The 12,126-nt window shown below is 52.4% G+C and overlaps 1 protein-coding gene across 1 annotated transcript in view; it reads right to left on the bottom strand.

The window, feature by feature from the left end:
• Positions 1-5,450: 5,450 nt before the first annotated feature.
• The window catches only part of LOC137317951 (zinc finger protein 585A-like), a 51,732-nt gene continuing 45,056 nt past the window's right edge, over positions 5,451-12,126 (bottom strand). Inside the window, exons 4-5 of the mRNA XM_067980946.1 lie at positions 7,325-7,680; positions 5,451-6,619 (exon numbers count right to left, since the gene is read on the bottom strand). Coding sequence (XP_067837047.1) covers positions 5,578-6,619; positions 7,325-7,680 — 1,398 coding nt within the window. The 3' untranslated portion in view covers positions 5,451-5,577. The remainder of the gene's footprint in view (positions 6,620-7,324; positions 7,681-12,126) is intronic.

Genomic DNA, 12,126 nt, shown 5'->3' on the forward strand with positions numbered 1-12,126 from the left:
TCCATTCCCCCCCACCCTCTCCCTTGCCCCCACTCCCTTTCCCCCCACTCCCTCGCCCCCACTCCCTTTCCCCCCCACCCTCTCCCTCGCCCCCACTCCCTTTCCCCCCCACCCTCTCCCTTTCCCCCCCATCCTCTCCCTTTCCCCCCCATCCTCTCCCTTTCCCCCCCATCCTCTCCCTTTCCCCCCCATCCTCTCCCATTCCCCCCCACCCTCTCCCTTGCCCCCACTCCCTTTCCCCCCACTCCCTCGCCCCCACTCCCTTTCCCCCCACCCTCTCCCTCGCCCCCACTCCCTTTCCCCCCCACCCTCTCCCTTTCCCCCCCATCCTCTCCCTTTCCCCCCCACCCTCTCCCTTTCCCCCCCATCCTCTCCCTTTCCCCATTTCCTCCTCTCTGTTCACTCTCCTAACCATTCCCTGGGGGAAGCAGTGAGCGGCTCCCGTTCCCTTGCTGCCTCTCCCGGCCCGCCCCATTGACAGGAGGCGCTTATCCCGGTTGCCCCATCGATCGGGAGGCGTTTAGCGGCACACGAGCAATTCTCATAGAGATTCATCAGGAGATGCAGCAGCTCCACATCAGACACACTCAGACTACCCCGCAGGCGGGCCCAGCGGTCCCGGTCCCGGTCCCGGCTCTCCTCGGGGCCGCTCCCCATCCCAAACCACACAGGCTGGGCCGCTCCGCCCGACTCTTGAGGGGAACGAGCCGCGAAAATCGACACCGCCAACGTCGCCATCTCAAGGGAGCCGAGCTGAGGAGCGTCCAATCACCGAGCGCTCTTGGTGCACACGTGGGGCGGGGCCGAACTCCGGTCCAATCACCGAGCGCTCTTGGTGCACACGGAGGGGGCGGGGCCGAACTCCCCTCCAATCACTGAGCGCTTTTGGTGCTCGTGCTGTGCGCGCGGGGCGGGTTTGAACCTGGCGCGTGGCGGAGCAGCGGTTGAAACTCGCGCAGAGGTTTGAGGGAGAGGGGGGAGGAGGAAAAGGGGGGGGGCGGGAGGAGGAGGAAAAGGGGGGGGGGGGGAGGAGGAGGAAAAGGAGGGGGGGGAGGAGGAGGAAAAGGAGGGGGGGGAGAGGAGGGAAAAGGAGGGGGGGGGGGAGGAGGAAAAGGAGGGGGGGAGGAGGAGGAAAAGGAGGGGGGGGGGAGGAGGAAAAGGAGGGGGGGGGGGGGAGGAGGAAAAGGAGGGGGGGGAGGAGGAAAAGGAGGGGGGGGGAGGAGGAAAAGGAGGGGGGGGGGAGGAGGAAAAGGAGGGGGGGGGGGGAGGAGGAAAAGGAGGGGGGGGGGGAGGAGGAAAGGAGGGGGGGGGGGAGGAGGAAAAGGAGGGGGGGGGGAGGAGGAAAAGGAGGGGGGGGGAGGAGGAAAAGGAGGGGGGGGGGAGGAGGAAAAGGAGGGGGGGGGGAGGAGGAAAAGGAGGGGGGGGGGAGAGGAAAAGGAGAGAGAAAGGAGGGGGGGGAGGAGGAAAAGGAGGGGGGGGGAGGAGGAAAAGGAGGGGGGGGGAGGAAAAGGGGGGGGGGGGAGGAAGGGGAAATTGGAAAGGGGTGAGGGGAAAGAGGAGGGTGAGGGGAAAGAGGAGGGGGAAGGAAGGGAAATGGAAAGGGGTGAGGGGAAAGAGGAGGGGGCAGGAGTGGAGGAGGGGGGAGGAGGGGGGGGGAGGAGGGGGGCAGGAGGGGAGAGGAGGGGGGGGCAGGAGTGGAGGAGTGGAGGAGGGGGGGGAGGGGGGGGCAGGAGTGGAGGGGGGGGAGGGAGGGGGGGGGGAGGGAAGGGAAAGGAAAAAGGAGGGGGGAAGGGAGAGGGGGAAGAGGGGGGGGGGAGGAGGAAAAGGAGGGGGGGGGAGGAGGAAAAGGAGGGGGGGGGGGAGGAAAAGGGGGGGGGGAGGAAAAGGGGGGGGGGGAGGAAGGGGAAATTGGAAAGGGGTGAGGGGAAAGAGGAGGGTGAGGGGAAAGAGGAGGGGGAAGGAAGGGGAAATTGGAAAGGGGTGAGGGGAAAGAGGAGGGGGCAGGAGTGGAGGAGGGGGGAGGAGGGGGGGGCAGGAGGGGGGGCAGGAGGGGAGAGGAGGGGGGGGCAGGAGTGGAGGAGTGGAGGAGGGGGGGAGGGGGGGGCAGGAGTGGAGGGGGGGGAGGGAGGGGGGGGGGAGGGAAGGGAAAGGAAAAAGGAGGGGGGAAGGGAGAGGGGGAAGAGGAGAGAGGGAAGGAAAATGGAGAGGGGGAGAGGAGTGGGAAGGAAAAAGGAGGGGAAGGGGAGGAGAGCATAAAGGTGAAAGGAGAGGGGAGATGGGAAGGATAAAGGAAAGGGAGATGGAAAAAGAAGAGGGGGAAGGAAAAGGAGTGGGGGGAAAGAGGAGGAGAGGAAAAAGGAAGAGGGGGAAGGAAAAAGGAAGAGGGGGAAAGAAAGGAGAGGGAGAGGAAAAAAGGGGAAGGGCGAGGGAAAGAGGGTCCACAACTGGGAGACGGGGGCTGGGGGAAGAGGCACAGGAGCTGGGAGAAACCAGGCAACAGGTTGCACTGAATTAGTAGGTGGGCAGTAACAGACCCAGGCCATGTATCTAAGAGTGGGGGTAGCAGAGCCAGCCTAATGGAAACATGGACTGCGAAGGGGAATTGAGATCTATCGGGCCGTGCCAGTGTCCATAGAATCATAGAAAGGTTACAGCACGGAAGGAGGCCATTCGACCCATTGAGTCTGCGCCAGCTCTATTCAAGAGCAATCCAGCTCGTCCCGCTCCCCCGTTGTCACACCTCTCAAAAGTGTAAGCTGAGTTTTGTAATAAATTTTTCATGTTTATATTGACAGAAAGCAAATATGTGGAATTGAGTAATAGTAATATTAGTAATGTGTTATTGAGTAATGGTAATGTAATGAGTAATATTAGTAATGTGGTATTGAGTAAAGGTAATGTAATGAGTAATATTAATGTGGTAGGGTAATAATATGGTACTGAGTACATTAGTAAATGTATTGAGTAATAATAATGATATTGAGTCAGAGTAACGTGGCATTGAGTAATAATGGCAATGTGTTATTGAGTAAATGTGGTATTGAGTAATAGTAATGCAGTTTTGAGTAATGGTAATGTGTTATTGAGTAATAATGAGTAATATTAGTTATATACTGAGTAATAGCACTGTGATAGAGTAATAGCACTGTTATTGAGCAATATTAGTAATGTGGCATTGAGTAATAATAGCAATGTGGATTGAGTAATATTAGTAATGTATTGAGTAATAGCACTGTTATTGAACAATATTAGTACTGTGGTATTGAGTAATAAGTGAGAGTAATATTGGTAATGTGTTGAGTAAGAGTAATGTGGATTGAGTAATAGCACTGTGGTCTTGAGTAATATTAGTAATGTTGTAATTACTAATATTAATGTGGTATTGAGTAATAACAGAAATGTAGTATTGAGTAACAATGCAGTATTGAGTAATAATAATGCAGTATTGAGTAATAATGTGTTATTGAGTAATAATAATGTGATGGAGTAATAATAGTAATGTGTTTTATGATATTGCAATAAAGACTTGCATTGATATTGCTCCTTTCATGACCTCAGGACGTCCCAAAGCGCTTTACAGGTGGTATTGAGTAAAATTAGTACCTGGGAGTCCAAGTACACAAATCATTTAAAGCCTGTAGTCAGGTACAAAAAGGCGACTGGAATGTTGGTCTTTATCTCACTTAGGCTGGAATACAAAGGAGAGGAAGTTATACTTCAGTCGTACAGAGCTCTGGTCAGACGCCATCTGGAGATACTGTGTTCATTTCTGGGCATCGCATCTCAGGAAGGATATATTGGCCTTGGAGGAGGTGCAGTGCAGATTCACCAGAATGATATTGGGGCTAAAAGGGTAAAAATATGAGGACATGGAATAGAATCATAGAATGGTTACAGAAGGAGGCCACTTGGCTAGTCGAGCCCGTGCCAGCTCTCTAAGCAATCCAGCTAGTCCCACTCACCTCATCCCCGTAGCCCGGCAATTTTTTTTCCTTCAAGTACTTATCCAGTTCCCTTTTGAAAGCCACGTTTGAATCTGCCTCCACCACCCCCTCAGGCAGTGCATTCCAGATCATAACCACTCGCTGCGTAAAAAAGTTTTTCCTCATGTCACCTTTGGTTCTTTTGCCAATTACCTTAAATCTGTGTCCTGTGGTTCTCGTTGCATGTTGCATAAACTTGGCTTGTATTCCCTTGAGGACAGAAGATTGAGGGGTGATCTGATCGAGATGTTCAATATGTTATAAGGTATCTACCTTATCGAATCCTTTTATGAACCTTTATAAAACACTAGTTTGGCCACAACTGGAGTATTGTGTCCAGTTCTGGGCACTGCACTTCAGGAAAGATGTGAAGGCCTTAGAGAGGGTGCAGAAGAGATTTACTAGAATGATTCCAGGGATGAGGGACTTCAGTCACGTGGATAGACTGGAGAAGCTGGGGTTGTTCTCCTTGGAACAGAGACGGTTGCGAAGAGATTTGATAGAGGTATTCAAAATCATGAAGGGTCTAGACAGAGTAGATAGAGAGAAACTGTTCCCATTGGCGAAAGGGTCAAGGACCAGAGGACATAGATTTAAGGTGATTGGCAAAAGAAACAAAGGTGACATGAGGAAAAACTTTTTTACACAGCGAGTGGTTAGGATCTGCAATGTACTGCCCGAGGGGGTGGGTTGAGGCAGATTCAATCGTGGCTTTAAATTGGGAACTGGATAAGTACTTGAAAGGAAAACATTTGCAAGGCTGAGGGGATAGGGCAGGGGAGTGGGACTAGGTGGATTGCTGTTGCATAGAGCCGGCACGGACTCAATGGGCCAAATGGCCTCCTTCCGTGCTGAAACCTTTCGATGATGTAGCGTTTGGTGAGATCGGTCACGTGGTGACCCTGGTGAGATCGGTCACGTGGTGACCCTGGTGAGATCGGTCACGTGGTGACCCTGGTGAGATCGGTCACGTGGTGACCCTGGTGAGATCGGTCACGTGGTGACCCTGGTGAGATCGGTCACGTGGTGACCCTGGTGAGATCGGTCACGTGGTGACCCTGGTGAGATCGGTCACGTGGTGACCCTGGTGAGATCGGTCACGTGGTACTTTTCCTCGGGAGTTGTGAGCCTCTGAAATGCATTGCTGACTTGTGTGCTGACTCTCTCCATGTCTAAGAGGGTGCTGGATGGGTCCTTGGCTGGAGCAGAGATCACATCATATAAAAGGTAAGCAGATTCACAGTTAATGTACATATGGTCAATGTGATCTCCTGGACTGGTTTCGATCGCCTGAGGGGGTCGGACCGGGATTCTTCAGATTTATTTTTTCCCTTATTGGCCTTGGGTTTAATTAAAAGGGACAATCACAGACGATTCTAAGAGGCCCTGCAGCTCACACAAGCTGTCCATTCGCTCCCATCTCTCAGAGAGATCAAGATTTGACACAAGCTATGCTTAAAACAAGCTGATTTATTTGCCATAATCGAGCCTAGTTCTAGGGGTTATTAATATCTCCAGTAACAAAGCACAGCTACCATAGTGAACATGGTTCAGTCCCGGATGTGATGACAGTAGCACAATCGAATCACTGCAGTTAAACATGAACACGCTGGTGTTTGAGCATGTATGATGAGCGTGTGAATCCCTTCCCACACACGGAACAATGAAACGGCTTCTCTCCAGTGTGGACCCGCTGATGCTTCAACAGGTTGCAAGGCTGAGCGAATCCCTTTCCACACACGGAGCAGATGAACGGCCTCTCCCCGGTGTGAACACGGCGATGAATTTCGAGCTGTGACGGGTAATCGAATCCCTTCCCACACACAGAGCAGGTGAACGGGAGCTCACCATTGTGAAGGCGGCGGTGTGTATTTAGGCTGGAAGAGTAAGTGAATCCCTTTCCACATACGGAGCAGATGAACGGCCGCTCTCCAGTGTGAACACGTTGGTGTGTCAGTAGGTTGGACGATTGAGTGAATCCCTTCCCACACACGCAGCAGGTGAACGGGAGCTCCCCAGTGTGAATGCGCCGATGAGTTTCCAGCTCAGAAGGATAATTGAATCCCTTCCCACAGTCACCACATTTATACGGTTGCTCCCTGGTGTGGTTACGCTCATGTCTCACAAGGTTGGATGACCGGCTAAAGATGCGCCCACATACAGAGCAAGTGTACGGTTTTTCACCAGTGTGAATACGCTGATGATTTTTCAAGTCATGGGAGTGGTTAAACCTCTTTCCACATTCAGAACATTTAAACGGCCTCTCCCCAGTGCGGCTGCACCCGTGGGTTTCCAGCTCAGAGGAGTGACTGAATCCCTGCCCACACACGGAGCAGGTGAAGGGGAGCTTCCCAGTGTGGCTGCACCCATGGGTTTTCAGCTGGGACGGGTGACTGAATCCCTGCCCACGCACGGAGCAGGTGTTCGGTTTCTCAGTGCTCTCAATGCACTGATCTATGTTCAGATCCTGTAACTGGAGGAAGCTCTTTCCGTCCTCTGCACAGTGGAATACTTTCATTCCTTCAATATTCAAAGGCTGATGACATTCAGGTCCAGGTGAATCGAGGGATTGCGTCACATCTTGATAGAATATTTCATTTGAGTTTCCTGACTGCAAATCCTCAACCTCTAATACTCTGTAAAACATGATTGCAGAAATCATGCAGTGGAAGAAGGTAAGAATATAAAGCCTGGTGAAAAAAGGCCCATGAAGACCAATCCAACCACAGCCCATGGATGACTAGTCCATCAAGAACTTCTTACCCCACCCCTGTTGATTCTCAACTTCAGTTCTCGTCCTCCATGGCTTCACCTCTCCCTATCTCTGTAACCTCCTCCAGCCCGACAACCCTCCAACATCTCTGCACTCCGCCAAATCTGGCCACTTGCGCATCCCTGACTTTCATCACTCCATTGGCGGCCATGCCTTCAGATACCTAGGCCTGAGGGATTCCCTCCCCAAACCTCTCTCCTCCATTAAGGCGCTCCTTAAAATCTACCTCTTTGACCAAGCTTTTGGTCACCTGTCCTAATATCTCTATGACTAGGTGTCCAATTGTGTCTGATACCTCCTGTGAAGCACCTGGGGACGTGAAAAGCAGCTTGTTGTTGTTGAGGGCTGTTGCAAGCTATATTTCAGAATGGACCTCACCATTGGTCTATTCAAGGACTATCATTTCTCATTTGTCGTCCAGTGCTCTTCATTGCCCCCAGACACTTGTCCTGTCCAGTGCTAAAGACTGATCACCTCACTCTCCTCCCCTCTCCCCCATTCACTCTCCTCCCCATTCCCCTCCTCTACCGTTCACTCTCCCCCTTCCCCATTCCCCTCGCTCACTCACCTGGCCCGCTGGTCTCGCTGCTTCTCCTTGAGCGGCTCCCGTTCCCTTGCTGCCTCTCCCCGGCCCGCCCCATTGACAGGAGGCGCTGTCCCGGTTGCCCCATCGATCGGGAGGCGTTTAGCGGCACACGAGCAATTCTCATAGAGATTCATCAGGAGATGCAGCAGCTCCACATCAGACACACTCAGACTACCCCGCAGGCGGGCCCAGCGGTCCCGGTCCCGGTCCCGGTCCCGGCTCTCCTCGGGGCCGCTCCCCATCCCAAACCACACAGGCTGGGCCGCTCCGCCCGACTCTTGAGGGGAACGAGCCGCGAAAATCGACACCGCCAACGTCGCCATCTCAAGGGAGCCGAGCTGAGGAGCGTCCAATCACCGAGCGCTCTTGGTGCACACGTGGGGCGGGGCCGAACTCCGGTCCAATCACCGAGCGCTCTTGGTGCACACGTGGGGCGGGGCCGAACTCCGGTCCAATCACCGAGCGTTCTTGGTGCACACGTGGGGCGGGGCTGAACACCGGTCCAATCAAGGAGCGTTCTTGGTGCAGACGTGGGGCGGGGCCGATCTCTGGTCCAATCAAAGAGCGCGCTTGGTGCACACGTGGGACGAGGCCGAACTCAGGTCGAATCACTGAGCGCTCATTAACTCCCCGAACGAGGCCATTCGACCGGTTGTGCCGGTGCCGGCTCTTTGAAAGAGCCGTCCAATTAGACCCAGTCCCCATCGCCCTGTGAATTTACCCAATTTGACCCACTCCCCATCGCCCTGTGAATTTATCCAATTAGACCCAGTCCCCATCGCCCTGTGAATTTACCCAATTTGACCCACTCCCCATCGCCCTGTGAATTTATCCAATTAGACCCAGTCCCCATCGCCCTGTGAATTTATCCAATTAGACCCACTCCCCATCGCCCTGTGAATTTACCCAATTAGACCCACTCCCCATCGCCCTGTGAATTTATCCAATTGGACCCACTCCCCATCGCCCTGTGAATTTACCCAATTAGACCCAGTCCCCATCGCCCTGTGAATTTATCCAATTAGACCCAGTCCCCATCGCCCTGTGAATTTACCCAATTAGACCCAGTCCCCATCGCCCTGTGAATTTATCCAATTAGACCCAGTCCCCATCGCCCTGTGAATTTATCCAATTAGACCCACTCCCCATCGCCCTGTGAATTTATCCAATTAGACCCACTCCCCATCGCCCTGTGAATTTATCCAATTGGACCCAGTCCCCATCGCCCTGTGAATTTATCCAATTAGACCCAGTCCCCATCGCCCTGTGAATTTATCCAATTAGACCCAGTCCCCATCGCCCTGTGAATTTACCCAATTAGACCCACTCCCCATCGCCCTGTGAATTTATCCAATTAGACCCACTCCCCATCGCCCTGTGAATTTATCCAATTAGACCCACTCCCCATCGCCCTGTGAATTTATCTAATTAGACCCAGTCCCCATCGCCCTGTGAATTTACCCAATTGGACCCACTCCCCATCGCCCTGTGAATTTACCCAATTGGACCCACTCCCCATCGCCCTGTGAATTTACCCAATTGGACCCATTCCCCATCGCCCTGTGAATTTATCTAATTCGACCCACTCCCCATCGCCCTGTGAATTTACCCAATTGGACCCAGTCCCCATCGCCCTGTGAATTTATCTAATTCGACCCACTCCCCATCGCCCTGTGAATTTACCCAATTGGACCCACTCCCCATCGCCCTGTGAATTTATCTAATTCGACCCACTCCCCATCGCCCTGTGAATTTACCCAATTGGACCCACTCCCCATCGCCCTGTGAATTTATCCAATTAGACCCACTCCCCATCGCCCTGTGAATTTATCCAATTAGACCCACTCCCCATCGCCCTGTGAATTTATCCAATTCGACCCACTCCCCATCGCCCTGTGAATTTATCCAATTAGACCCAGTCCCCATCGCCCTGTGAATTTATCCAATTAGACCCAGTCCCCATCGCCCTGTGAATTTATCCAATTAGACCCAGTCCCCATCGCCCTGTGAATTTATCCAATTGGACCCGGTCCCCAGCGCCCTGTGGATTTATCTAATTGGACCCACTCCCCATTTTCATGTGAATTTATCCAATTAGACGCACTCCCCATCGCCCTGTGAATTTATCCAATTTGACCCAGTCGCCATCGCCCTGTGAATTTATCCAATTGGACCCAGTTCCCATCGCCCTGTGAATTAATCCAATTGGACCAACTTCCCATCGCCCTGTGAATTTATCCAATTAGACCCACTCCCCAACGCCATGTAAATTTATCCAATTAGACCCAGTCCCCATCGCCCTGTGAATTTATCCAATTGGACCCACTCCCCATCGCCCTGTGAATTTATCCAATTGGACCCAGTCCCCATCGCCCTGTGAATTTATCCAATTCGACCTAGTCCCCATCGCCCTGTGAATTAATCCAATTGGACCCGCTCCCCATCGCCCTGTGAATTTATCCAATTCGACCTTGTCCCCATCGCCCTGTGAATTAATCCAATTGGACCCAGTCCCCATCGCCCTGTGAATTTATCCAATTCGACCTAGTCCCCATCGCCCTGTGAATTAATCCAATTAGACCCACTCACCATCGCCCTGTGAATTTATCCAATTCGACCTAGTCCCCATCGCCCTGTGAATTAATCCAATTAGACCCACTCCCCATCGCCCTGTGAATTTACCCAATTAGACCCAGTGCGCATTGCCATTTGTATTTATCCAATGAGACCCATTCCCCATCGCCCTGTGAATTTATCCAATTAGACGCAGTCCCCATCGCCATGTGAATTTACCCAATTGGACCCACTCCCCATCGCCCTGTGAATTTACCCAATTATACCCACTCCCCATCGCCCTGTGAATTTACCCAATTCGACCCACACCCCATCGCCCTGTGAATTTACCCAATTCGACCCAGTCCCCATCGCCCTGTGAATTTACCCAATTCGACCCACACCCCATCGCCCTGTGAATTTACCCAATTAGACCCAGTCCCCATCGCCCTGTGAATTTACCCAATTAGACCCAGTCCCCATCGCCCTGTGAATTTATCCAATTGGACCCAGTCCCCATCGCCCTGTGAATTTATCCAATTGGACCCAGTCCCCATCGCCCTGTGAATTTACCCAATTAGACCCAGTGCGCATCGCCCTGTGAATTTATCCAATTAGACCCACTCCCCATCACCCTGTGAATTTACCCAATTCGACCCACACCCCATCGCCCTGTGAATTTATCCAATTGGACCCAGTCCCCATCGCCCTGTGAATTTACCCAATTAGACCCAGTGCGCATTGCCATGTGAATTTACCCAATTAGACCCACTCCCCATCACCCTGTGAATTTACCCAATTAGACCCAGTCCCCATCGCCCTGTGAATTTATCCAATTCGACCCAGGCCCCATCGCCCTGTGAATTTATCCAATTCGACCCACTCCCCATCGCCCTGTGAATTTATCCAATTGGACCCACTCACCTTCGCCCTGTGAATTTATCCAATTGGAACCACTCCCCATCGCCCTGTTAATTTATCCAATTCGACCCAGTTCCCATCCCCCTGTGAATTCATCCAATTAGATCCAGTCCCCATCGCCCTGTGAATTTATCTAATTCGGCCCAGTCCCCATCGCCCTGTGAATTTACCCACTTCGTCCCAGTCCCCGTCGCCATGTTAATTTATCCAATTGGACCCAGTCCCCATCGCCCTGTGAATTTACCCAATTGGACCCAGTCCCCATCGCCCTGTGAATTTATCCAATTGGACCCAGTCCCCATCGCCCTGTGAATTTATCCAATTGGACCCAGTCCCCATCGCCCTGTGAATTTATCCAATTAGACCCACTCCCCATCGCCCTGTGAATTTATCCAATTAGACCCACTCCCCATCGCCCTGTGACTATATCCAGTCAGACCCACTCCCCAACGCCATGTAAATTTATCCAATTAGACCCAGTCCCCATCGCCCTGTGAATTTATCCAATTGGACCCACTCCCCATCGCCCTGTGAATTTACCCAATTGGACCCACACCCCATCGCCCTGTGAATTTACCCAATTCGCCCCACACCCCATCGCCCTGTGAATTTACCCAATTAGACACACTCCCCATCGCCCTGTGGATTTATCTAATTGGACCCACTCCCCATCGTCCTGTGAATTTATCCAATTAGACCCAGTCCCCATCGCCCTGTGAATTTATCCAATTAGACCCAGTCCCCATCGCCCTGTGAATTTATCCAATTGGACCCAGTCCCCATCGCCCTGTGAATTTATCTAATTAGACCCAGTCCCCATCGCCCTGTGAATTTATCCAATTAGACCCAGTCCCCATCGCCCTGTGAATTTATCCAATTAGACCCAGTCCCCATCGTCCTGTGAATTTATCCAATTAGACCCAGTCCCCATCGCCCTGTGAATTTATCCAATTCGACCCACTCCCCATCGCCCCGTGAATTTATCCAATTGGAACCACTCCCCATCGCCCTGTTAATTTATCCAATTAGACCCAGTCCCCATCGCCATGTGAATTTATCTAATTAGGCCCAGTCCCCATCGCCCTGTGAATTTATCCACTTTGACCCAGTCCCCATCGCCCTGTGGATTTATCTAATTGGACCCACTCCCCATCGTCCTGTGAATTTATCCAATTGGACCCATTCCCCATTTTCATGTGAATTTATCCAATTAGACGCACTCCCCATCGCCCTGTGAATTTATCCAATTTGACCCAGTCGCCATCGCCCTGTGAATTTATTCAATTGCACCCAGTTCCCATCGCCCTGTT

This window comes from Heptranchias perlo, unplaced genomic scaffold (genome assembly GCF_035084215.1).
Source record: "Heptranchias perlo isolate sHepPer1 unplaced genomic scaffold, sHepPer1.hap1 HAP1_SCAFFOLD_64, whole genome shotgun sequence".
Taxonomy (NCBI): domain Eukaryota; kingdom Metazoa; phylum Chordata; class Chondrichthyes; order Hexanchiformes; family Hexanchidae; genus Heptranchias; species Heptranchias perlo.